The sequence below is a fragment of the Electrona antarctica genome, assembly GCF_951216825.1.
Source record: "Electrona antarctica genome assembly, chromosome: 7".
Taxonomy (NCBI): Eukaryota; Metazoa; Chordata; class Actinopteri; order Myctophiformes; family Myctophidae; genus Electrona; species Electrona antarctica.
Genome location: NC_136812.1, coordinates 53,276,845 through 53,303,418, shown reverse-complemented (window position 1 = coordinate 53,303,418; position 26,574 = coordinate 53,276,845). Strand labels below are relative to the sequence as shown.

Here is a 26,574-nt window from a genome sequence, read left to right as displayed (position 1 = left end):
CGATTCTACAAATGTATTCTAAACTCCTGACAGTTTTCTGAAAAACCTCATGTTTCTATGTCAGTAGTGCAGGTGCTCAAACTATTTCATGTCAAGGTCCCCCAGAAATATCTGCATTTGGCCACGGACCCCCATCTGAAAATATGTAGTTCCAGGGACGCCCCCCCCCCCAGCATCAAAGATGAGTTAAAAACATTCGCTCTGAAAGAATATATATTCAAAGCTTTGCACTACATTTTCACGATTTTTCAAAAATAGCAGACCTGCAAGCTCGTAGCTTGTAGATCTGCTATTTTTCAATAGAATTTACAATTTAGCAGACGCTCTTAATCCAGAGCGATTTACATTAAGCAAGAACAAAAAAGCATGGGAATACATCACCTATTTATAAAAAGCATGTATCATGAAACATGCGTAAGCTAAGAACGTAACAGTGGAATATCTATATAATTAAACTATACATATAAACTATACATACTATACTATGCTATGCATATGTACTATGTCGTGCTATGACTACATACAATGCAATTATAGTGCTGTCTACATAACATGCTATAAGTCTGTATCAAATGCTATCTAAGTGTACAGTAGTGCTATCTAAGGGGGTAGGGTAAGTGCTACGGGCCATGACGGAGTCTGAAGAGGTGGGTTTTCAGACTATACGGCGGAAGATTGGGAGTGATGCTGCAGTTCTGACTGCAACGGCAAGTGCATTCCACAGTTCTGGAATAGCTAAAGTATAACACAATGCTTAAAACACCAAAAGGGGTTCCCGCCCGAAATGGGTTATACTGTACCACAGAACCAGCCAGCACTCTTTCCACCGAGGCCTCAGGAGAACTAGCTCTCATGTTACAGTTGGCACGTACTGTCTGCAGGCCTATTGGTTCATAATTGTTATTGTTTCCTGTAGTGTCGTGGCTGTCTGAACACTTTGAACCCCCCCCCCCCCCCCCCCCCCCCCCCCCAAGCTCTTCACTGAAGACAGCCGACACAGTACACAGTACAGTATGTGTGGACCCAGTTTTAGTTTTACAAACATTGAGACCGCTTCCCCCTCCCCCCACGTGCTGGTTGGTTGCATGCAGAGGTGGACATTTAAGTAAATGTACTTAAGTGAATGTAGTTAAGTACTGTAGCCTACTTAAGTACAGAATTTGTACTCAAGTACTGACTTAACGCACTTACGTGTAGGCCTGACGTCGAACTTTAAGAGATGTCTTAAAAAAAAAGACAGTTTTCTGAAAAAACATATGTTTCTGTATCAGTGGTGCTCATAATATTCCATGTCAAGGACCCCAAAAATTATATGTAATATGCCTCAGCCCCCCCCCCCCATCTGAAAATATGTTGTTCCAGGGACCTCCCCAGAAGCAAAGATTTGAGTTAAAATGTTCACTCTGTAATAATATATATATATATATTCAAAGATTTGAGGCACATTTTCTGATTTTCACGATTTTTCAAAAATAGCAGACCTACAAGTTCCAGTTTTCTGATAAACCTATGTTTCTATGTCACTGGTGCTCAACCTTTTTCATGTCAAGGACCCCCAAAAATTATATGTAATTGGCCACCGACCCCCATCAGAAAATATGTTGTTCCAGGGTCCCCCCCCCCCCCCAGAAGCAAATATTTGAGTTAAAAACATCGCTCTGAAAGAATATATATTCAAAGATTTGCGCCACATTTTCCAGATTTTTCAAAAATGGCAGATCTACAAGCTCGTAGCGCAGCACTCGCGCTATGAGCTTGTAGATCTGCTATTTTTCAACAACTAAAGTTTTAAATAATGCTTAAAACAAGGGGTTCCTGTCCTGACTGTTCTAGATAAAGGGCTCATCTCACCCTGCTCTACACAATGTATTATGCTAGTTTGATCTCTCTGTCTGCCTCCATCTCCACTTAGCAAAGAGGAAAGGAAGTACACTCTATATGCGCACACACGCACGCACGCACGCACGCACGCACGCTCACGCACACGCACACGCACTCTCCCAGCGAGTGGCTGTGTGCAGTCATTATGCAGGGGCGTGCACGGTGAAACAATTAACATGTTAGCAGTGACTATAGGACTGATTAGTGACAAGATGCATGCTGATGTAGGCTACTGCTAATGTCTCTCTCTCTCTTTCTCTCTCTCTCTCTCTCTCTAAATGGTAAATGGTGCATTTATATAGCGCCACACACGCTGTGCATCACACACACACACACACACACACACACACACACACACACACACACACACACACACATTCATACACCGATGGCGGCGGAAACCATGCAAGGCAACAACCAGCACACCAGGAGCAATTTGGGGTTCAGTGTCTTGCTCAAGGACACTTCGACATTAACTCTGGGGGAGCCCACAGGGTTCGAGCAGGCAACCTTGCGGTTACCATCCAGCCACTCTACCCCTGAGCCACCGCTGCCCCTCTCCCTCTCTCTCCCTCTCTCTCCCTCTCTCTCTCTCTCTCTCTCTCTCTCTCTCTCTCTCTCTCTCTCTCTCTCTCTCTCTCTCTCTCTCTCTCTCTCTCTCTCTCTCTCTCTCTCTCTCTCCCTCTCCCTCTCGCTCTCTCTCTAAAGATGTGTGGGGAGATATATGGAATTGTGGCTCTAATTCATGTCTAATGAAACAATATCCAGACACATCACACACACACGCACGCACGCACGCACGCACGCACGCACGCACGCACACACACACACACCAAGGCCTCATATTTCACCACGCTCAATATTGCTTCTCACATTCTCTCTCTCTCTCTCTCTCTCTCTCTCTCTCTCTCATGCCCAAGAATAAATGCACAGAAAAAAAGCTCCATTATGAATTCACGTTTCCTCTGAGCTGAAAAAAAGAATAATAATAAAGGCTTGGTATATGTATGAGTGTGAAGTTTAAACGCACTGCTTTAAAGAACAGCTGAAATGACAAAGAAAGAAAATAATGAAATAATACAAATAATAATGTTGCTATAATTTGATTGGCTGAGAAAAGCACATGATAAAAAGTGAGGGCGGAAAAGTGAAGACGCCAATTGTGATATGGCCGGAATGCGATGATGTATGATGAAGTACGATGATACGAGCGCCCCCTCACTTCACACGAGTGTGATTTTTTTTAATGCACACGGACAGGGGGAAGCCAAAGGTGTCTCCTCCATGGACACTATAAATGTGACACTTCTGTCGTTTACAAAAAACTACGCTGACGAAGGCTTCCTTGATGGGTCAACCCAAACCATCGGATCCAGTCCGGGTTTCCTTCCTAATACAAATGGACAAATCAACAGGAAGTTAACATTTTTCTTTAAAAAAATAAAACAGTATGAGTTTTGATGATGCTCTATATTGTCTGAATCAACTTTGTTTGTGTTTGTTTACGTACTAAAAGAGTGACTTTGAGAGCTGTTTCAGTGTACAATGTAAGTCAATGAGGAGCATAATTTTGAATTATCAATGTCTAATCACTGGAGCAATTTTTTATTTTATTTCTTGTCCACATTTGGAGTTACATCATGGCAAGGTAACTACAAAACCCAAACCTCTACAAAAGTGGCCTTACCCTTCAATGTTTGCTGTATACTCCCACAGCTGCTCTATACATCTCCTTACAGCAGTGGTTTACCGGATTTTGCCGTTTGTGCTAAATAACACCATAAAACCGCCATTACCCTTTTCATGTCACGCACCCCCTAGAGGGCGTTCGCACATCACAAGGGGTGCACGGAGTACAGTTTGGGAACTATAGAGCGTCGCAGTCCCGCCCCCTCGAGAGACCCGGAAAATAAATCCCCGTTCATTTTCCTCATAGACTTTTCAGAAAGTATTTATTTAAAGACGTTTACGTCGCGGACAAAGCCAACTCTTGTCGTGACAAATCATGACAATAAACACAATGTTTTGGGCCAAACAAAGAATTAGAAAGTAGAAAAAAACGGCAGGTTACAACACTTTTTGTTGTTTTTCTTCTTTGTAATTATTTGTTTGGTCCAAAATATTGTGTTTGTTGTCATGATTTGTCACGACTCGAGTTGGTTTCGTACGACGCTTAAAAGGTCTTTAAATAAATACTTTTTGAAATGTCTATGGGAAAAATGCATTGTGATTCATTTCCTGGGCCTGGCGTCGTCATGAAAGGGGGCGGGACTGCGACCCTCTATAGTATAGGCGATCTGTGACTATTAATTGAATCCTTCCAAACACACCCTTAGCAATTTTGGCCGATTCTAAAATGCCTTTGATGTATATTTTGATAGCTTATGCATCTCAACATATGTCATAATTGTACACAACACTTTGGCTTAGGAGGTCACATTGAGTCTCAATGAGTGAAGAGTTAAGCCTAGGGACACTTGGGATGGTCAGCTTACAAACAGCTGTGAGTTCTTCCTGTCATATAGTAAGGACAGTGACTTTTATCACTCAGGAGTCCTTTTACAAAAGGACCCCTGCTGTGGTGACTGATTGCTGACTCTGTGGTAGCTTGTTGACTAAGCCTTGAGGGTCAACACACACACACACACACACACACACACACACACACACAGGAACAAGGCGACACCCACATGTTAAGAATGTATAAGACATGATGCAGGGAATCAGTAGTGAGTGAGTGAGATACAGAGAGAGACAGAGAGAGAGAGACAAGGGGGGCCCTGCATGAGATGCAGGCCTCAATACGATGGAACGATGATATCTGTAACCTGTCTGTAACTGATTGCTGACCAATAAATGGAAATAAGGATTATGTGCCTGCTTGGAACTCCATATTCATTTCAACAAGCAACTTAGTAAAATCTCCACAGAACCCTGAAGAAAAGACACATCACCTTCTAAATCCTGACCTAAGTTTTCGGAAAAACGTCAAATATTTATATAGCAGCATCAAATATCTTTTTGAATTCTGTACATACTGTACAGAACCCCAAGAGGGGTTCCCGTCCAGAAGAGTTAATAACACCAAAAGGGGATCCCAAGCAGAATGGGTTAAGTACATTTATTTGTACCTTTCATGGCAGTTTATATATTCGAGGGTCACCGATCCTCTCCAACGGAGCAGTTTAACGTCATGCCCAGGACAATTGCACTTTAGTTTTACTCCACTACATTTATTTGAAAACTTTACTTACTAGTTACTTTGTAGATCTTGATTATTATTATTACAAAACATACATTACCCCATTGAGACCTATATAGCCTACCTTTTGGCCATTTGAAAATAGCCGATCTACAAGCTCACAATGTGCTGCAAGAGCCGCAATGCAACGCATTGTGAGCTTGTAGGACTGCTATTTGAAAAAGATCTTTCTACATTTTGAAAACTTGAAATGGCATATTCTGCATAATGACTTTTCTTTTTCTTTTTCTTGTGGTACTCAAGTTAATTTTGATTACCGGACTTTTACTTGTATCAAAGTGTTTCTACATCGCAGTTTTGATACTTTTACTTAATAAAGCATTGTTTCACAACAACTACTTACGAGAAGGACGAAGATCAAGGATAAATGACGAAACCACAACACAATTATTTCCCACTTCAGTTATGAGATTATGAGGAAAGGAAACGAGGAGAAAGGAAGCAGCATTTTGTCCTTGACTACCACTGCAGAAAATCATTGTCTCTTATTGATTGGCATATTCCACCTCACAATAACATGTCTGGTGGAAACCTAGTATATCCAAACATGTTTACTCTTCAGGAAATGGGGGGAAAAAATGCCCTTTCTTACTGTATTATTTAGTCACTATAGCCCTTGTTAATGCATTAAGAACTGAGACCAGATTCTGCAAATGTCTTCTAAATCACGACAGCTTTCTGATATCAGATATCAGATATCAATATCGGTGGTTCTGAAATTGGAAATGATGACATGCACAGAGAAATGAGCAGACAAAACTGTAACTGCTTCCGTTGTGAGCTTGTAGATGGCATGTTTGCTACTTTTGTGTCACACTAATAGTACGATTAAGCATCCCGTTTATGAAAAGAAAACATGTGGAGATACAAGGTTTGACGGAGGATTCGAGGACCCACGCGTTGCCGCGCAGCGGCCTTCCACCGGTGACCTTCAGATCGATGGAACGACAGTGGTTGACAACTCTGTTCACTCCATTGGACCAATTATTCTACACTCAATGGTGGAGGTGGATCATATGGAACGTCAATATAGTCTCTGGTGGTGATTTACTCCAAGTACTTCCACTTTAGTACCGTTCTGAGGCACGTTGTGGCGTTGCCTCAAAACGTGTTGAGAGCTTTGCAACATACTGTGACCAAATTTGACTGAGGGACTGCCATTGGATTTTTTTTTTAATTCTTCGTTCATTCGTCTCATATGAAAGCAGGGAATCATAGCTTCAAATTGACATATCGGTTGATCAGTTTGACCCACCGGTTGTGGAGATATGGCTTATAGAGCAGGGGTTCTCAAAGAGTTTTCTTTTGTTTTTTTTTGCAACTGAATGGCTGTAAAGTGGAAATGAAGAGTTTACATATAGTACACATAGTACATGCCCACTGCGCAATCGGACGTTGATACGACGTTGAAATGACGTCATTTCCTGACGTCGGTTGACGGTCTAATTATGGTCTAGAACGTACGTCAAAATGACGTCATTTGCGTACGTCTTCCAGACGTCAACGTTTGACGTCAACAGGACCTCAAATTCTAGTCGAAATTCGGTCAGTTCTACGTCAAAGTGACGTCAACATGACCCATTATTCTAGTCGAAATAACGTCATTTTGACGTCTATATATATATATATATATGGCGGCCTCCCGTGGCCACAAGGGGTACTGCATTAATTATCAGAAAAGGAGCCAGTCTGAAAATACAGTTTATGTATAAACTGTACTTGCATGTTTTCAGACAGTGGCTCCTTTTCTGATCATTTAACATATTGCTCAGCAGCAATGTCAATTGTATACACATTTGAATGCTAAGCCAAACAAGTTAAGGGAAAATTAACTTTAACATATATATATATATATACACACACACACACACTTCTGAAAACTGGGATTACAGTTATGCACATTAACAAATAAAATCACAAGTCAATACATTAAATAAATTCACAGTCATGCACAGGTTAACAAATAAAATCACAAATCATGAAATCAAGCCACATTTTTCAATTTTATTTTTTTCTGCACCCAATGCATTCTCAATGGCAATAGCACAAACTTTGGCATGCTACTAGTCCTACATACGTACACCTAGAAACCCCTTTCAAACCCATTTAGGGTCATCTTACGGTGGCCATGTTTGCCCTAAAAGGAATCTTTGAAAAGTTGCATAGTTTTGGAAAGTGCTTTCAAATTTGAGAAATGTATAATGAGGCTCAATGGCAGATATTGGCAATCACTTTCACCTAGAAACTCCATTCACACTTTTCTTTTATAATTCAGCTTACTGTGGAGACACATGCTGGAACCTTTTACTTCGAAATGTTTGAACAAAACAACAGAGTAGCGCGCTACGAGTGTGTAGGTCTGCTATTTTTGAAAAATCGAAGAACGACTGACATAGAAACATAGCTTTTTCATAAAACTGTCAGGATTTAGAAGACTTTATAGAATCTCAGGTCAAATTGGGTTAATGTGCCTCATGGTCCTGCCCTTTGCCCCCCTTCCTTTGCGGAGCATGTTTTAGGTGGACCCCAATGTGGTCCTTTATGTCGTCCTCTTTGGCCCCTGGCTGTGCCTTCAGGACTGCTTCTGCAGAATAAGAAATCACATGTGAATTAAGGCACGATGCGTAAAGTAAATGTTTTGCCACTGAAATTATTAACAGGTTAGGGGTGCTTATTTTCTTTATGGGCCGGCTTACCTGTTGTTGCTCGAAACAGGGCAGTCCCGATGAAGGCCCGCTTCTCCCCCGTCCCTTTCAGGTTGAATCGGCCCATCAGGCTGTTACTCATGAGCCTGTAGCAAAACAAAGTTACATCCATTAAGGATTATTTTTTGTAAACATGGCATAAAACCTTAACTTTTATACAGGTCCTTTAGCTCACACCAAATAACTGTTCAGACATATTTGAAACACTGTATACGAAACACTGTATACCTATTCAGAACTTTGTGGACGCACTCCTTGGTGTCTCTCCCCCCAATGCGAGAGAGTTGCAGCACCTGTTGAATAATTAAGTTCATGTAAACTTCATAAAAACAGTGTGCAGGTGCATATTATACTGCTTTATATGCTGTTAATTACTCTTGGCTATACATACCAGGGTTTTGAAAGCTGCTTCATCACCTAGGCGTAGCTCCTCCCTGTCGAACTCCTCCAGGCCGTCCATCGTCTCCACATGACTGGTGGAAGTCTCTGGTTCTGCTCTTGCATTCCGGCGCACCTCGTTCCTGATGTCGACTAAGATGGCTAAGGACTTCCTCTGGTATACTGAAAAAAGGAAATACATTTATATGAACACAAATTTAAATGTTCTCCAACATTCATAGATATCACCCTACAATGATACAAAACACTGCCGTTTGAAGTGGGAGGCATACTTTGGTTCGATATATCATTGGTTCAAAGGAGCATTGCTCTGAGGTGCGCGTTAAGGTTAGGTTTAGGTGTGCTGCCCCGTGGGGGGTTAGGGTGAGGGTTTGAGATAGGTTGTCGTTATCGGACCAATGATATGTCGGACAAAACGCATGTACACGTTTGAAGTGCAGTTTGTGTCCTGATAGGAAATGAGGACTGAGGGAACATAAGGAGAGAAAGGCCAGATGAGAGAGGGTTACAAATTATAAATTCTTAATCTTGACCAGTGACCCGTCCCCTTTGAAATAGCTCAGAACTTACCTGCTGTTGGCCAAGGGAAATTGCTCTGTGACCATACGTCATTCTCCACTGCTGTTGTAAAAATAAAGGTACTGTATTAAAACTTCCCAAGACACAGATGACCATGCATTAGATGAGAAATACAAGTCTGGCATACTGTAACCAATACTACTTCATTTTACGTCTAATTATAAAGGCATTGATTACTTGAACTCACCATGCCCGACTGTGTCCCTGGATCTGTCAGATCTGGACCTCTGACGGTGGGACCTGCTGTCACCATGCCTGACTGTGTCCCTGGATCTGTCAGATCCGTGGGACCTGCTGTGCACTCTGGATCGGATAGAGTGTGTGGACGTGTGTGGACCGGACAGAATGCCTGGACCGGATAGAGTGCCTGGAGTCACAGGAGTCTTGGCTCGCACTGTGCCTGGAGTCGAAGCTGGATCTAGACCTAGGACATTAGAGGTTTAATTAATTATTGGACATGTATAAAACACCATGTCACACTGAAAAAATGTTGACAATCACACCCGATACAAATATAGTTCAATGCACCTGCTGACAGGTGGCTTTGCGGCCAAGCTCGAAGCTGTAGGAAATCCCTAGGCCAGCGATAAGGGTAAGTCAGTCGCTACTGTGCCTTACACGTACCTGGAGCGATGGTCATCATGCCTGCCGGAGATTTTATTTGCATGTTGAGCTCCTAAAGAATTCACAAATGGTGAGATTAAACATGGCTGATTAGTAAACAAAAGTAAAAACATTTTTAAAATGTGACAAATACTCACTGGATGGTGATGTGCTCTGGCGTGATCGGTGTGACTCTGAAAAATAAATTTAAAAAATCTTACGTTCCAAATATTATTTTGTAGAAACATGACTACATGTGATGCATACTCACAGCTTGTGAATGGTAATGAGTTCTACAAAATGCAATTTAAATGTGTTGGTGCAATAGAAAGTCAATACTTACGGGGTGTCGACATTGGGCTCTTACGGGCTACCTTCTGTGAGCCTAGAGAAATAGAAAAACATATCTTAGATTCAAAATGTGCAGTTCAATATAAACACAAGGTTTTTTACAATGCACACTCACTGGGTGTGGAAGTGTGCCTGCGCTGCGATCCTTCATTCCGGCCAGAGCGAGCAGACTCTATAAAATATTATTGAGCTAGTTATACTCACCGCTTGTGAATGGTAAGGAGTTCTACAAAATGCAATTTAAATGTGTTGGTGCAATAGAAAGTCAATACTTACGGGGTGTCGACATTGGGCTCTTACGGGCTACCTTCTGTGAGCCTAGAGAAATAGAAAAACATATCTTAGATTCAAAATTTGCAGTTCAATATAAACACAAGGTTTTTTACAATGCACATACTCACTGGGTGTGGAAGTGTGCCTGCGCTGCGATCCTTCATTCCGGCCAGAGCGAGCAGACTCTATAAAATATTATTGAGCTAGTTATACTCACCGCTTGTGAATGGTAAGGAGTTCTACAAAATGCAATTTAAATGTGTTGGTGCAATAGAAAGTCAATACTCACGGGGTGTCGACATTGGGCTCTTACGGGCTACCTTCTGTGAGCCTAGAGAAATAGAAAAACAAATCTTAGATTCAAAATATGCAGTTAATATAAACACAAGGTTTCTTACAATGCAATGCATATACTCACTGGGTGTAGAGGTGTGACTGCGCTGCGATCCTTCATTCCGGCCAGAGCGAGCAGAATCTGAAAAACATTGAGCTTTTAACTATACTTACTCACTGCTTGTGACTCATGGTAATTATATACACGTACTAAATGTACAGTAAATGTGTTGTACAAGGAGAAATACTCACTGTGTGCAGAACCCGCAGCATGACTAAACTCGGCCTCTTCGTCATTCAGCAGGACATCTAGGGAGTCTAAAGGCAACATGAACAGGCTGATTCACACATGTTTCAAAGTGTATAAATCCATTCCAAAATAATTCACAGGCAGTTATAACACCATGGTCATGAATGGACTTTAAATGTCAACGGGAGATGTTCACTCACGTGGAGGAGTGGACATTTCCCTGCCCTGAGAACTCTCTGCAGGCTTCACTGGGAGAGACATGGCTGGGTTTTTAGAGTCTGAAACATAAGAATCAGCTTGTAAATGATTTCACGTTGTGTGTACCCAATACATTAATATACCATATCAATACTCACTAGCACTAGGTTCTTGGCTGGACTGAAACTTCTGTGGTGGGACAGGGAATGAGGGCAGCTTCTTACCTATACAGATGCAATATAAAGTAAAACATATCAAATATAATACAAAGAAAATAGTTTATTTCTTTTACATAGTACTTTAAATGGAATAGAGAACGTTACCCTTCACGATGTTGGCCTCCTCATCAGATTCTGTTACAAAAGAAGATATAAAACATGGTCTACATGTGAGGCCAACTTTCATTGTTCCCAAGGCTATGCAGTGCCCGATGGGCACAGGTCTAGTATTTACAAATTACTTGAGAAACCTACCAAACGTGTCTACATAGTTATTATCTTTTCTCTTAGTAGCTATCCTCTTGCCTCTTCCAGCATCCGCAGCTTCTTCCTCCTCCTCCTCTGCATGGCTGGTCATGACGTATTTCTCACAGACACGTTTGCTAGCTAAAAGTTAAACATTGATTTAACCATTTTCACTTGATTCTTGACAAAGAAAAAGAAAATAAAAAAAAGACGAAAAAAAGAAACTTGCCTGAAGAAATCTTTTCCTTTACCAACGTGTACGTGTACCAGTCCTCCTGAGGATCCATTCGTTTCTTGGATGCCTTTTCAGGGTTCTTGTTTGGCCATCTAACGACGTTACGGTTAGTGTCAATCCAATTACTTGGTATGGTGGCCTCATACTCAACTTCATTCTCCAGCCACACAGCCCTGCTATACATGACCTGAAAAGGACAGCACACGCATTGCAAAGTTTGCATTAGAAAAATGACAAACCATATAAATCATGTATGTAGTAGTCATGTTAGTAGAATTCCGGCAGAATTCCGGCTTGATTGATTAGATGTGACAAGATCAGAAATGGCTACATTAAGAGTTTAAGCCATGTAGGAAAGAAGGTGCAGTGAGGTAAAGCAGGCGAGTGAGGTAAAGCAGGCGAGTGAGTCAGCAGCGAGGTGAGTCAGTGGTGGACGGAGATGGGATAAGGATGTTGCAAGACAAATAGAAGACCTGTGCTGAGAGACATGCTGGGGATGCTCTAGGTGCAGCTGAAAGAAACAGATTTGAACCTTTAATACTCCAGACCATGGCGAAGGGGTATGAGGACATATCCACCGGTTTCCTGTGGGAGGCAAGCCACCTTGCGGAACAGATCCTTTTCACGCAGCAGTCGATATTCCCTCCTGCCCCGCCCATCTGTTGTGCACACTATGTTTAGGAGTTTGGAGCTACATGGTTCGTGAAATAATGGTGACGTGTGGCGCTGATCCAAAATCTCACAGGCTAAAGTCCCATCTGCATTCTTCTGTCTAACAAAAGCAAATTTGTCGTCTTTCAGAAGAAAACAACTGTCCTTTTCTTTAACAGAAACAATTGCTTTAGGATGCATTTTGCTAGTGTTCAATTGTGAATGTTCAATTTCTGACAAACGCCTGGTGACTTGTTCCAGGGGACTTCTCCCACTCCTCACGTGTTTCTTGATTTGTTGCAGGTAGTTCTCAAAAGGAAAACAGGAAATGTCATTTAACGAACAGTTGAAGTGGCTGACATCTTCATGGAGATGAATTAGTCCATGTACATTGTATACAGAAAAGGTGTTTCCATAAAGGTCAGGACAGCACTTGACAAAGTGTTTTATTAGCTCTTGAGCATATTGCAGGTAAGCATTCCTAGTCCTCTCATCTGCCTCCAGCATTATTGACATGGCTACCGTGAAAGACAAGAAATGTTTGTACATTTCAGGGGACAGCACCTTTTTTAGTACCACAGGTCCTGTGTATAGCAAAAATTGGCGTAATTCAGTGGCCTTCCACCTATCTAGCTCCTTTAAACCCCGGGGTTGACGCGCAAACTCACTTGGCATCTTGCCTCTCAGTGCAATTAGTTGTTGGGATATTAAATCCTTCTGCCTCACAGATAAACGACAAATCTTTGGACCACGGGTCAAGAAATTTAACATGCGTCTAACCACGCCCAAGCTGACCATGTGCATGTAATCCAAAACAAATGAGGTAACACAAGGTACTCCTGCATCAATTAGGGGGCTAGCACTAGTTTGATGGTTGCTGTACTCTACTCTAGAAAAGGCTTCGTCTGTTCGAGAAGTACAGTCCTGTTCAATGAAAACCATTCTTCTCTCAATTAATTTACCTCTGACGTTACATCTTTCACATGCCTCATAGGAATTATGACCCTTGATAGATTTTAGATATGCCCTTGCTGGCGCATCACAGATCAGAGCCTCAACATGGACATTGTACGTTCGGCCTTTGAACACTATCCCATTGACTTTGAGCTGTTCGTACTCAGTCAAAAAGTCTTTAAGATAATCGTTAAGAGGACTAGGCTTACTGTGTCCACTATACATGGCTACAATAAACGGGTCGAAGTGGCCAACCTTTGCCAGTATTGGCCAGAACTGTACGCTGCTACTTTTAAAAAGTGGGATGCCATCAATGTTAACAGATAATTTTAACTGATTGCTCTCTATCCGACTTAGGAAACGGCAGATCCCCTTTTCCAACCCGTAGTACCTGTACTGCCCCCCACATTTGTCTTCAGTGGAATTATGCTGTGGTGTTGCAAGAAGTGTCCTAGCATCTGCAGGCAATAGGTGACCTTGCTTTCTCAATATGGACAATAAATCATTCAGTGATCTGTGTGTCTCCTTGTACTTTAAGGCCCACTGTCTCAAGTTCTCTTCAAAGCTGACAGCCACTTCAACATTATCATTTAGTTCCTTTTCTGAGTCAGTAGACCAATATTCTATGTCAGTGTCAACGTCAAAACTATCTGACGGCTCCGGATTACTGTCACTGTTAGAACTGTTTGGAGTCACAGGAACATTATCGTCACTACTCTGAGCCCCAGGCATGTCGTCACTATCAGAATTACTTTCAAGCTGCGCCAGCAGATCATCATCATTCTGACGTAGAAGCAGTTCTATATCTCGTTTGCGTTTTCGCCAGACTCTCTTGTAAGCAGCTGCCATCTGAAAACAGACGGGAGTCTACATAAGTTTAGTTCAACAGTATATTTGAAGTGACAGGACAACATGATGTGCTACGTCTTGTACCTTGTTTGGTTGGCTTCAGGCTGTTCAGGGCTGGACAGGACAGCAACTCAAGGCCTGGACAGGACACCACAGGAACTCAAGGCCTGGACAGGACACCGCAGCAGATGAGAAGACCACTTGAGAGAGAGAGAAATTAAATTCATTAGACACACTCAATTAGAATATGAATAATACGTGGCTAGAAGCAGTTCTATATCTCGTTTGCGTTCGCCAGACTCTCTTGTAAGCAGCTGCCATCTAAAAACAGACGGGAGTCTACATACGTTTAGTTTAACAGTATATTTGAAGTGACATGACAACCTGATGTGCTACGTCTTGTACCTCGTTTGGTTGGCTTCAGTCTGTTCAGGGCTGGACAGCAACTCAAGGCCTGGACAGGACAGCAACTCAAGGCCTGGACAGGACAGGACAGCAACTCAAGGCCTGGACAGGACACCGCAGCAGATGAGACCACTTGAGAGAGAGAAATTAAATTCATTAGACACCCCCCTCAATTAGAATATTAATTATACATGGCTAGAAGCAGTTCTATATCTCGTTTGCGTCACTCTCTTGTAAGCAGCTGCCATCTGAAAACAGACGGGAGTCTACATAAGTTTAGTTTAACAGTATATTTGAAGTGACAGGACAACCTGATGTGCTACGTCTTGTACCTTGTTTAGTTGGCTTCACAGTCAAGGCCTGGACAGGACACCACAGCAGATAAGACTTGAGAGAAATTAAATTCATTAGACACCCCCCTCAATTAGAATATGAATTATATGTGGCTACCACACCAGTCACTGACACTTAATGACAAGAGGATTTTTTTTTAAATGTTATATATATATATATATATATATATACACACACACACACACACACACACACACATATTTTACAGGTACAAAGAAAGATATGTGTTTAAATGTGTTTATTAATCTTAACCCCCCCCCCCCCCCCTATTGAAAGAAAAAAAAGGAACAAACTAATACATCTAAATTATAATTAGCAAAAATGTCAGACCAAAAAAAAGGGGGCATAGATATATACAATTAATTTGATTAGGGGTTGTTATAGAAACAGCAACCAGGCCGTATATATACGTTAACTTAAATTCCAAAGCCATACGTACACTTGTTGCAGATTATAGCTAGCAATCTCTTGGCCACAGCATACAAACGGATAGCGGCGCGGTCTAGATACCGGAAGGTTCCCAGTTCGAACCAGCCGTCCGACACGTTAAAATTACCACCGCTGAAATGCCCTTGAACAAGGCATCAACCACTACGATGAAATGTGTTCTATGAGCAGGGCCTGGCTGGAAACAAGTTCTTGAGCTTAGCCCAGATACCCTGGGTAAATATAGATTTCATTTCATTTCACACGTGTTAGCTACCCAGCAGCCGAGCAGGCCTAGCCACTCTGGTTATAGCAACTAGCTTGCTATAGCGTGGTGTTAGAATTGGCTATAAACTCATTATATATAGCTCGGGGCTAGCCCAAACATTTAGACTCTCGTAGAGGTTTTTTTCGATTCTGACGAATCTCTCAACGAGAGTCTAAACGACGAGGTCCCCTTTAAGAGGGCACGGGTTTACGTGTCTGCCTCAAAATCACTCTTACCTTGTACAAATGCAAAATCTAAAAATAGAAAAAGATTGCCCCACATGTCCGGTGGGTGTGCGGGAAACAATTACTTCCGTAGCGACCGTAGTTTTCAATAAAAAAAAATATTTTAATCCACTCCGTCCATACTAAAGTCCATACTCTGTCTCGGAATATGGCGGCCATCTTGGTTTTCTCTCCATTGTAAATGCGCAACAGAACCCTGGCCACTAGGGGCGCGGCCAATGTTCTGTTGCGCATTTACAATGGAGGAGTATGGACGGAGTGGATTACAATATTTTTTTTATTGAAAACTACGGTCGCTACGGAAGTAATTGTTTCCCGCACACCCACCGGACATGTGGGGCAATCTTTTTCTATTTTTAGATTTTGCATTTGTACAAGGTAAGAGTGATTTTGAGGCAGACACGTAAACCCGTGCCCTCTTAAAGGGGACCTCGTCGTTTAGACTCTCGTTGAGAGATTCGTCAGAATCGAAAAAAACCTCTACGAGAGTCTAAATGTTTGGGCTAGCTCGGGGCATTCCAGAGCTAGCTGGTTGCAGGCCACGCGTATACGTCCAAATGCTAGCCAAACGCACACACCACGCTAACGATATACACACACACCACGCTAACGCCGGTAGCAATGCATGCAATGCACTGCTAGCATGGTTTTGCTAGCAGCTAGGCCGCCATTCCAAATACGGCCGAGGCCCGAGAGTATTCCCATGATGAATACAATTAAGTTTGAACAATATTAGCAAACACACGTGAAACATTTAGATTCAGAACATTGACATTTATAAACGTACATTGGCCTTACCTTAATTTGACTTTGTACAGGGATAAGGATATTAGCGTCTTGCCGTCTTGAGCAGTGCAATTTGCATTGACAAAATAGCTGAGCAGTACGGCCTTCAGCCAATCAGAGTAGGTCACATGTTGCCCCAGCCAATCAGGATTCTGTTCACTATTGTGTACGCGCATCCTATACTCTATGACGCGCATACAAGTTTATATTATTATTAATTATAAGATTCATTATAATTAAAATAATAATACTAATAATACTACTACTAATAATAAAGGCGCTGTTGTTGTTGTTGTTGTTGTTGTTGTTGTTGTTATTATTATTATTATAATTACTTTAAAATAATAATACTACTTATACAAAAGCCAGCCCGGCCCACTCAGGTGGGCAGACAGAATTGTAAGGGGGGGCGACTCCGCCGGCGCGGGTGGGGTGTCAAACCCACATTGGGTGGGCAGGACGCACGTTTGGGTGGGCTATGCCCACCCCTGGAACCGGCCCTGAAATTTGTAGCAAACGTCCATACAACGTCCATACGACGTCAACAAAACGACCAAGGCAGCTGTCGAAATAAATAACGGGATATCGACGTCATTATGGGGTCTGGAAATGACGTGAAATTCCAAGACCTGAATACGACGTGGTACGGACGTCGTATTCAGGTCCCCGACCGACGGACGTCATTTCGACCTGAATAGGACGTCCGTACGACGTCGCATGTTTGCTGGGTGCATACACCTTCCCTAATGATTATATCTGGTTTCAGTATTTATTCATGGTGTATTGTCTCTATTATTAAGGTTATTGTAGCAGTCAATTTATATTGGGGGTCGGGAGGGGGCGGGGCGGGGGTCCCGAGACGTTGCCATAGCATTTTCGGGGGTCCCCGGCAAAAAAGGTTGAGAACCCCTGTTATAGAGTAATGTCTTGCAGAAAACAGCGAGTTGAGAAAACAGGCTTGAAAGGGTTCACTTCTGTAACATTACACCTAGCTACATGTTTAATAGGGGTGTGCATCTCTCCCTTACAAGACGATTCGATACGTATCGATACGCATGGGCTACGATGCGATTCGGGGACGATACATTTTATATACAGAACGATTCGATTCGATTCGATTCAGTCCAAATCGATACGATTTCGATTTTGTGGAACTTCATGGAATTTGATGCGATTCGATACGATACGTTGCGATCTGACACATTTAACCTTCTATAGATTTTTTATTTGAAGCTAGATCTATAAAGAATAGACTTGGGACTTCATTAAAAAACATCTAATTAATTGGAGGCTTTGTGATTGATTAATTAATCTCAATTAATCACATTTTTTTTTTTTTTAAGATATTTTTTTTGCGGCTTACGCCTTTTATTGGTTTTTTGAAGGGACAGACAGTAGGCTGACAGGAAACGGGAGAGAGATGGGGGAAGACATGCAGTAAAGGCCGTGTCGGGCTCGGGAGTCGAACCCGCGGCACACTGCGACTGGATTACCAGTCGGGTGCCCAGACGGTTACGCCACCGCCTGGGCAATTAATCACATTTTAATCGCATATCAATAGGCCTATTTGACCTGAGCAGTGAGCTTTTTTTTCAAATGGATTTGGATATGAGTGAATCAATGAATAGTGACTACATAAGCATAGGCAATAAAACAAGTAGTAATAATAATAGTGATAATAATATTATTTATATAATGCTTAGACACTTTTCAAGGAGAACATGAGAAAACAAATAAAACCAACTTTATTACAGAAAAACTAAGACTATGGAATAAAATAAATGAAAGCTATAGCAATATTCCAGAGGTGGGTTTGAATTTATAGGTGGTGGCATGTCTCTGAGTTTTGGAAGTGCATAGTTTGACAGGTCTGACTGCCTGCTGTGGACAGTGAAACCCTGACCATTAAACACGGGCAGACGCAACGATGTTCCCATTCGTCTTTGTGTCTGCCCGTGTAAACGCAGCAGCGAGTGTGAGGGGTTGGGGAACGGATGGAAAGTACATAGTGTATAAGGAGGACTCCTTCTAACTATATGGACGTTAAACTAACGTTAGCTCCCATGCTAGCTACTAGCTAATAGCTTCCCTCGTCAGACAACAGAACACCACCACAGATCGGGTGGAAGCTGTTGATATCACTGCTTGTGCCCGTGGATGGGAAATAAGATTTAAAAGGCTATGGAAGCGTGGATGAAAGCACAGATGTGTGCAATAAAGTTGTGTCGGATCTGCCTGTGCACCCCGTCCGCTTGTGACTGTCGCTGGCTACTGATGCAAAGTTAAAGAGCGTCATAAGCATGCGCCCTTCCTGCGCTGGAAGTAGCAGATCTACAAGTTATCTACCCGTCGCAATGCACAGCGCTTTGGGCTTGTACATCTGTGTTTTTCCCGCAGTTAGTTGAATTATATCGATTCACAACTTTAGGATCGAACCAACGTCCGATCCAGACGCTATTTTGACCGATCCAGACACACGTGCATCGATGTAGTCGTATCGTTGATGTTAAAATCGATTATCGATTCATATCGATATTTTTTGACACCACTAATGTTTAAGCATTTTTGTCGATTTCAGCTCTGAACCTTTAAATATTTCAGACATGCTCTAGTATGTGAAGAGTCTGCCTGTGCTTCTCCTATGGTGAAAAACTGGAATTTGCGCGATGGCAGGCTCTCAGTCAAATCTGGTCACTACTGTGTGACAACAGTGCCGTCGCTACCTATACGCACAATACGCACTGCGAGTAGGGCAACAAAATGTGCCCCCACGTCGAGGGGGGGCAACAAAATGTGCCAGAAAGTGTCAAGCCGACCCTCATAAGAACAATTTGCTTCGCGGCTCCACCGCGTAATAACGAGCACGCGTGTGTGCGTCCTCAAAAACAGCAAAAATAGCCGATCTGCACGAGAAAACACAGCACTCTCGTCGGGAGGGGGGGGGGGGGGGGGCAGCACAAATATATCCAAGTAGGGCAACCAAATGGTCAGCTACGTCCCTGTGTGACAAGCGATATTTCACCCCCAAAATGGGGCAGCAGTGGCTCAGGCGTAGAGCATATAGAGTCCGCCTGGGAACCGTGAGGTTTACGTCACCAGTCTGCTCCCTGTGGGCTCCCTCAGAGTTAGTGTCGAAGTGTCCTTGAGCAAGACTCTGAACCCTGAATTGCTCCCGCAATGTGCAGGTTGGTGCCTTGCATGGTTTCCGCCACCATCGGCGGGTGAATGGGTGAACAAAGCTGTAATGCACACTCTATGTAAAGCTCTTTGGATAAAACCACTATCACGTTCCTAAGCCAAACTTTTTAAATAGTTAAAATGGCCAGTCTACAAGCTCAAAAGGTGTCAATGTAGATTGGCTAGTTGAACCTGGGACCTCCCAGTCCCAGGGCGGACAACTCTAACCACAAGGCCACTGAGCTGGTAAAAGTCATGTTGGGAGTAGAAGCTCACACAACCTGACGTGAGGTTGTGAGATCAGCTATTTTCGGTGCACGACACGACACATGAATAATGAAGTAGGAAGCAGGCACAGCTCTGTCTGTCTGTCTGTCTGTCTGTCTGTCTGTCTGTCTGTCTGTCTGTCTGTCTGTCTGTCTGTCTGTCTGTCTGTCTGTCTGTCTGTCTGTCTGTCTGTCATAATGTTTCCTATTTAAACCATTGAGGTTCCAAAAATAGAAGTGGCACAAAGAACTGCGCAACCTACTCCCTCCTGGAGTGGATGGATGTGGAAGCACTGTCAGACATGACACACCACACACACACACACACACACACACACACACACACACACACACACACACACACACACACACACACACACACACACACACACACACACACACACACACACACACACACACACACACACACACACACAGCTATAGTAGACGGATACATCCAGACACACACAGGTGTCATGTGCACAAACAACAAGCAGGTGAGGAACACGCTTCAGTGCACAGCCTCGTTTAACACAGCACTGCACGCACACACACACGCATGCACGGCCGCGCACGCACACACACACGCACGCACGCATGCACACGCACGCACACATTCACTCACTCACATAACACAGCGCTGTCACTCACAAGCCCTGTGATCATCTCAATTACACAGCTGCATGCCAGGGCCAGCCACGCCTTACTCATGATTGGTTGTCAGCTCAGATATGCCATTATGCTGGGCTGATATGATATGTCAGGCCCAGCTGTATAACTTCACATGCGGTGTGCTCGGATCTAATGTTGATTTGTGAGTGGTGCAGCCGCCACTCCTATAGAGCGTCGCAGTCCCGCCTCCTACCCTGGACAAGGAAATGAAACCCAATGCATTATTCTCATAGACATTTCTTAAAGTATTTATTTAAAGACGGTTACGCCGCGGACAAAGCCAACTCGAGTCGTGACAACTCATGACAACACAAACAATATTTTGGACCAAACAAACAATTAGAAAGAAGAAAAAAACGGCAGGTTACAACACTTTTTTTGTTGTTTTTCTTCTTTGTAATTATTTGTTTGGTCCAAAATATTGTTTGTGTTGTCATGAGTTGTCACGACTCGAGTTGGCTTTGTCCGCGGCGTAACCGTGTGGCTGGGTCTGTCCCTGTCGCCCTGGCTGTGTCCGAGCACGGAAATAGCGTTATAGCGTTTGTTCACCACCAAGTGTCACTGTTGCACAGCCTAATACACAGACACACACAGGCCAGGGAGGAGGGCTTGTACAGTACAGTACAGTACAGTACAGTACAGTACAGTACAGTACAGTACAGTACAGTACAGTACAGTACAGTACAGTACAGTACAGTACAGTACAGTACCACTCACTTCAGACGGGTCTGATTTTTTTGGGCGGCTGTGGCTCAGGAGGTAGAGCAGGTCGTCCAATGATCCATGGGTCGGCGGTTCGAATCCCGGCTCCTCCTGTCTACATGTCGAAGTGTCCTTGGGCAAGACACTGAACCCCAAATTGCTCCCGATGTGCTGGTTGGTACGAATGTGTGTGTGAATGGGTGAATGTAATGCACAATCTATGTAAAGCGCCTTGGATAAAGGCGCTATATAAATGCACCATTTACCATTTTTTTGTTTAGTTTTAGTTAGTTAGTCATAGTTTATATTTTATGTTTTAGTTAAAGTCTAGTTTTTGTCGACAAAATGTATTTTGGCAGGCCTTGATGGCAGATTTTACACTTTTGCATGCTGAAAATAGTAGATCTACAAGCTCACAATGCGTCACGGATCATGGATGTAGTGGAGTAGAAGTAAAAGTACCTCAAAATGGAACTGGTTGGAATAATGTGTTCTTTCCACGCGCTACGTCCGGCCGGGGAAGCTGCTTGGACTCCTCATGCATAGAAGGAAGCATGAGGTCAGTCCGCTGCCGTCGGCAGATGGAGTGTAGCGCACAGGATTACATTAGATAATTGACATTCATTTGTTTGAAAATTGTGGGATAAAAAATTAACAAAAAAAAAAGGAAATGGTACTACTTAAGGGGGCGGCAGTGGCTCAGGGGTAGAGTGACCGGATGGGAACCGCAAGGTTCCCAGTTCGAAACCGGGCTCCCCCAGAGTTAGTGTCAAAGTGTCCTTGAGCAAGTCTCTGAACCCCTAATTGCTCCCGATGTGCAGGTTGGTGCCTAGCATGGTTTCCTCCGGCATTGGTGTGTGAATGTGTGTGTGAATGGATGAATGTAATGCACAATCTATGTAAAGCAGGCGCTATAAAAATGCACCATTTACCATTTAAGTACAGTAATTGAGTAAAATGCACATAATTACTTTCCACTACTGCCGGCCGCTTGTTTCTCTCACAAAACCAGGCAACCCTTGTCATTTAGCTCAGGCCCTGCGGTGCTGGCGACTGTATCACTTCAGCTCATTATCTCTCCAACCTTCCACCTCCACAATATCCAACAGGAGAGCCATGTGTGCCTCGCTTCGCTCTCAGCGTCTCCGGGAAGAATAGAATAGGATCGGATCGGTGGTTCAGGAGGTGTAGGCGGTGCCGATCGGACGCTTTCGGAATTGGGGAAGGGTCCTCGCCGGTTCAATGCCCGTGTGGGTTAAGCTGTCAAAGCATGTGAGTTAATTTGCTTTGTTATAAACATCCAAGAGAGAAGTCTTTTAGTGTATGCCATTGTGTACTTAAGTGAACGTTTCGTGAAGATTCTTGTAAACCATGTTTTTTCTGTTCTATGGACCTAGAGGACACAAAAAAAACGGTTTACATTTTTTATTTCCGCCCTAAAAATATTGTATCACCATGGCAATACATGGCAATGTGAAGCAATATTTTGTGTCTGTCTGTATTTATGTCGACATAATTTCTCCAAATCTGCCAGGCTGATTTACACCAAATCTGGCCCAGGAGTGTATGATGTGCTCTAGAAGACCCCATAAAACTTTCGCAGTGATCGGCCTATAGGTGGCGCTATAGCAACCAATTCAAAAAGCAAATTCATGACTATTCACAAACTACTTGTCCAATTTCAATGAAAATCGCTGGGTTCTTGCACCAAGGGCCGTCCACTGATGTAGTGCCGGAATGCATCGGTCAGCTAGCCTGGATCCAGCCCAAAGACCCCGCCCACTCTCTGAGTGGACTGCGTCTCTTGGTCTGGTGTTGCACTGTGAACCTATAATTTATTCGGTACAAAAATGTATTATCCAATGAGAATCGGTGGTGGGGGTGGGTCTAACGAACAACCAATCAGCGCCGAGTCCCGTTTTCAGCCTCATCACGCAGCGCAACACACAGAGGAAGGAGGGAAAAACAACACCAATGGCTACTGGTTGAGGGAAATTCTAATCCCCTCCCCCTTGAAATCGCTCAGACAGGAGACAATGTCTGAGCGATTCTGTCTGAGTCCATTTATTTATGACTCTGTTTTGCAACAGAGTCATAAATAAATGTTGTTCTTTTGTCTTTGGATATCTTTCAGGTTCATCTCCAAAGACTGGTTATGGACCGTTGGCCAAGTCCTGTGTTTACCAATCATTTGGCATAACGGCATATACATTGAGGTAAAAAGTAAATAAAGAAATCAGACCTGTGTGAAGTGAGGGGCGCTATAATATATTAAAGTCTAACTCGTGTTGATTAGGTGATGGAACGGTGATGTAAAACAAACGGTACCAACACAAACATTAAATGCCATTAACAATAAAGAGACAATAAGACGTAATGAGGCACATTGTGACGTAAATTTTCCCTTCGTTGTCAATGGCGTTTACAAAACAAACATTGAACTAAAGACAAACATTAAGCCTGTGTATAGGAGGGGCTAGCGCCCCTCAAAAATCACACTTGTGTGAAGTGAGGGCTCACACTCTTATCACCATACATCATCACCTACCGGCCAATCACAATTGGCGTCCTCACTATTCTGTCCTCAATACATACATTACTCAGCCAATGAAATCATCGCTATGGGGTGCTCAGCCAATCAGATCATCGCTATGGGGTACACACAGATCCACACACAAAGCTGGGCATAGGAGAGGCTATAGCGCCCCTCAAAAACCAATGTAAAGCATAATGATAAGAATGCTGTTGAAAAACCTCTGGGTGTATATAATAGTCAGTGGAAGTGGAGAGATGTGGAGTTGTTTGAAAGGCAGCGACTTGAACTCTGACACCACTGCACTTTGATCTGTGACTGTGGGAGAGGATGCCACACACAGCTGCACAACGTTATTACTGATGTCTGCATTGAATGTCTCCTCCATCACGCACGCACGCACGCACGCACGCAAAACTCATGCCACTTTTGCGATAAAAAAAAACATTAATATATTCAGTGAAGGTATGGGTGTGCACGTGTGTGTGTGTGTGTGTGTGGGTGTGCGTGCGTGCGTGCGTGTGTGCGTGCGTGCGTGCGTGCGTGCGTGCGTGCGATTGCGTGAGTGCGATTGCGTGAGTGCGTGTGTCACCAGTGCAAATCACAGTCATCTCTTTTCCTGCAACGGAATATTAAAGCAATCATTTTCTTTACGAGCGGAGCAGCCTGGGGGCTGTTGATTAGATGCAGAGGAAGGAGGAGTGGAAGATCGTACTCACATTTTAGTAAAGGAAAAGTATCCATATTGCACTGTGGAAATACTCGTCGTTCTTACAAGTAAAAGTCCGGAATTCAAAATGCACTTGAGTGAAAGTACAAAAGTCTTGTGTTCAAAATGTACCTAAAGTATAGAGTAAAAGTACTCATTATGCAGAATGTCCCATTTCAAGATCTCAAATGTATAATAATCTTTTGATTACAAGCTCACAATGCGACTATAGGGTTGTCCTGATCCCATCACGTGATCGGAAATCGGTGCCGATCACACCATTTTCAAATGATTGGAATCGGTTCGGGAGCAAAATAACGTGATGCCTAGTATCAATATTATATCCGTATTGTGATAGGCTATTAGACTGGATATCGCCTGTGGGGGAGGAGAGGAGAGGAGAGGAGAGGAGAGGAGAGGATAAGGAGGTGTTGGTTATTTTATTTATAGTACTATAAATAACTTCATAAACTCTATACATTTTATAGAGAGGAGGTGCAGCAGCAGAGAGCGGGGGAGGGAAGATAAGGTGTTTTTCCTCACGTGTATCTACCCACCGTGTGCTGTGTATGTGTGCGTGCGTGCGTGTGTGCGTGCGTGCGTGCATGCGTGCGTGCGTGCGTGTGTGTGCGTGCATTAATTTCCGTCTGCACGTGTGTAAGTGCATGTGTGTACGTGGTGTGTGTCTGCTTGCATGCGTGCACCGCGTGCGTATAGGCTACATGTCTCTGATAGGCTCTGGCGTGCATGTGTGCATGGATGCATGTGTGTGTGTGTGTCGGGGTAAAGGTGGGGGGGGGGGGGGGGGTGTAACGTTCTAATGATCTAAGTACCATATAAACTAGCTGTATTGCTGCTTATGTGAACAGCCAGTGGTGTGAAGCTATACGAAGCTGCTTGTAGCTCCTGCAAAAGACACAAAGACACAAAGCTACACATTGAAGCAGAGCTATAGCCTATAAGTTCAACTTCCAGATGCAAAGCTTACAAAGATTTTATTTTGGTTTAGTTTTTTCTCAATCTCCCCCGCCAGGCCGCCGACCAACGACCGTGTGAGCAACCAACGGACAGACAAAGCGACAAATGCCTCACATGTTCAAACGCAACAATGACTCTAACTAACCCCATTAATCTAATTCATACATACCTCGCCGGCGGTCCTTGAAATAATATAATGAAATAAGAATGCTGAAATTGAGAAGCCGTGCATGGGCATGGCTGAGGTGGTTTCATATCAACTGCTAAACAGATTATTCCCTACAGTGTGTTTACATGACGACTGCATCGGGGGGGAAAGTGTTTACCACGGTGCTTATACTTAGCCCGTTCAGGACGAGAACCCCTTTTGGTGTTTTAAAAGTTTGGGTTTTTTTGCGACTTTTGCCTTTATTTTTTGTATTTTTTTTATAGAGGGACAGACAGTATAGGCTGACAGGAAATGGGGGGGGGAGAGATTGGGGGGGGGGGGGTGACATGCAGTAAAGGCCGTCGGGATCGGGAGTCGAACCCGCGGCACACTGCCAGACTCGGGCTACCGGCCAAGGTGCCTGGACCGCCGAGCCACGGCCCAGGCCCTTTTGGTGTTTTAAGCATATATACTTTAGCTATTGCGAAATAGATCTATAAGCTTGTAGTATGTGACACTGAGTGCCGCGCTACGAACTTGTAGATCTGCTATTTGTTTGTAAACCGTGACAATGTGGCGCAAATCTTTGAATATATATTCTTTCAGAGTGAATGTTTTTAACTCAAATCTTTGGTTCTGGGGGAGGTCCCTGGAACTACATATTTTGAGATGGGGGACGGCGGCCAATTACAGATAATTGTGGGGATCCTTGACATTGATTGATTGATTGAAATATTTATTAACAGTTTGCAGAATTACAGTACATTTCAAGCACAAACTCAATACAAAGACTGTTAACTGTGAGTGGACGACCCAATTAAGCATTACACTTGTTTACAAGAGGGTCCACCATGTTCAATTCATCAAAACATTTAGAGACACTTCTATATAGTCAAAGAACATGAGTTTGAGAAACAT

General features: G+C 43.3%; 2 protein-coding genes and 1 long non-coding RNA gene across 3 annotated transcripts; all 3 read right to left on the bottom strand.

The window, feature by feature from the left end:
* Positions 1 to 7,407: 7,407 nt before the first annotated feature.
* LOC306926356 (uncharacterized protein) lies at positions 7,408 to 9,079 on the bottom strand (the record flags this gene model as incomplete). The annotated part of the gene is made up of 6 exons (XM_079505622.1): positions 7,408 to 7,727; positions 7,840 to 7,934; positions 8,077 to 8,141; positions 8,240 to 8,409; positions 8,818 to 8,868; positions 9,004 to 9,079. 6 exons carry the CDS (start codon positions 9,077 to 9,079, stop codon positions 7,606 to 7,608), a joined length of 579 nt encoding a protein of 192 aa, XP_079361748.1. The 3' UTR covers positions 7,408 to 7,605.
* Positions 9,080 to 9,376: 297 nt separating this feature from the next.
* On the bottom strand, positions 9,377 to 9,814 carry LOC306925953. Its single transcript, XR_013790330.1, has 3 exons — positions 9,773 to 9,814; positions 9,588 to 9,623; positions 9,377 to 9,502 (listed from the first exon to the last, which is right to left on the bottom strand). It is a non-coding gene; the product is annotated as an uncharacterized lncRNA (long non-coding RNA).
* A 231-nt stretch (positions 9,815 to 10,045) lies between these two features.
* LOC306926355 (uncharacterized protein) lies at positions 10,046 to 11,414 on the bottom strand (the record flags this gene model as incomplete). The annotated part of the gene is made up of 6 exons (XM_079505621.1): positions 11,308 to 11,414; positions 11,158 to 11,187; positions 10,993 to 11,058; positions 10,837 to 10,914; positions 10,639 to 10,704; positions 10,046 to 10,098 (listed from the first exon to the last, which is right to left on the bottom strand). The coding sequence occupies exons 1-6, from the start codon at positions 11,408 to 11,410 to the stop codon at positions 10,046 to 10,048; spliced, it is 396 nt and encodes a 131-aa protein (XP_079361747.1). The 5' UTR covers positions 11,411 to 11,414.
* Between the last annotated feature and the right edge of the window lie 15,160 nt (positions 11,415 to 26,574).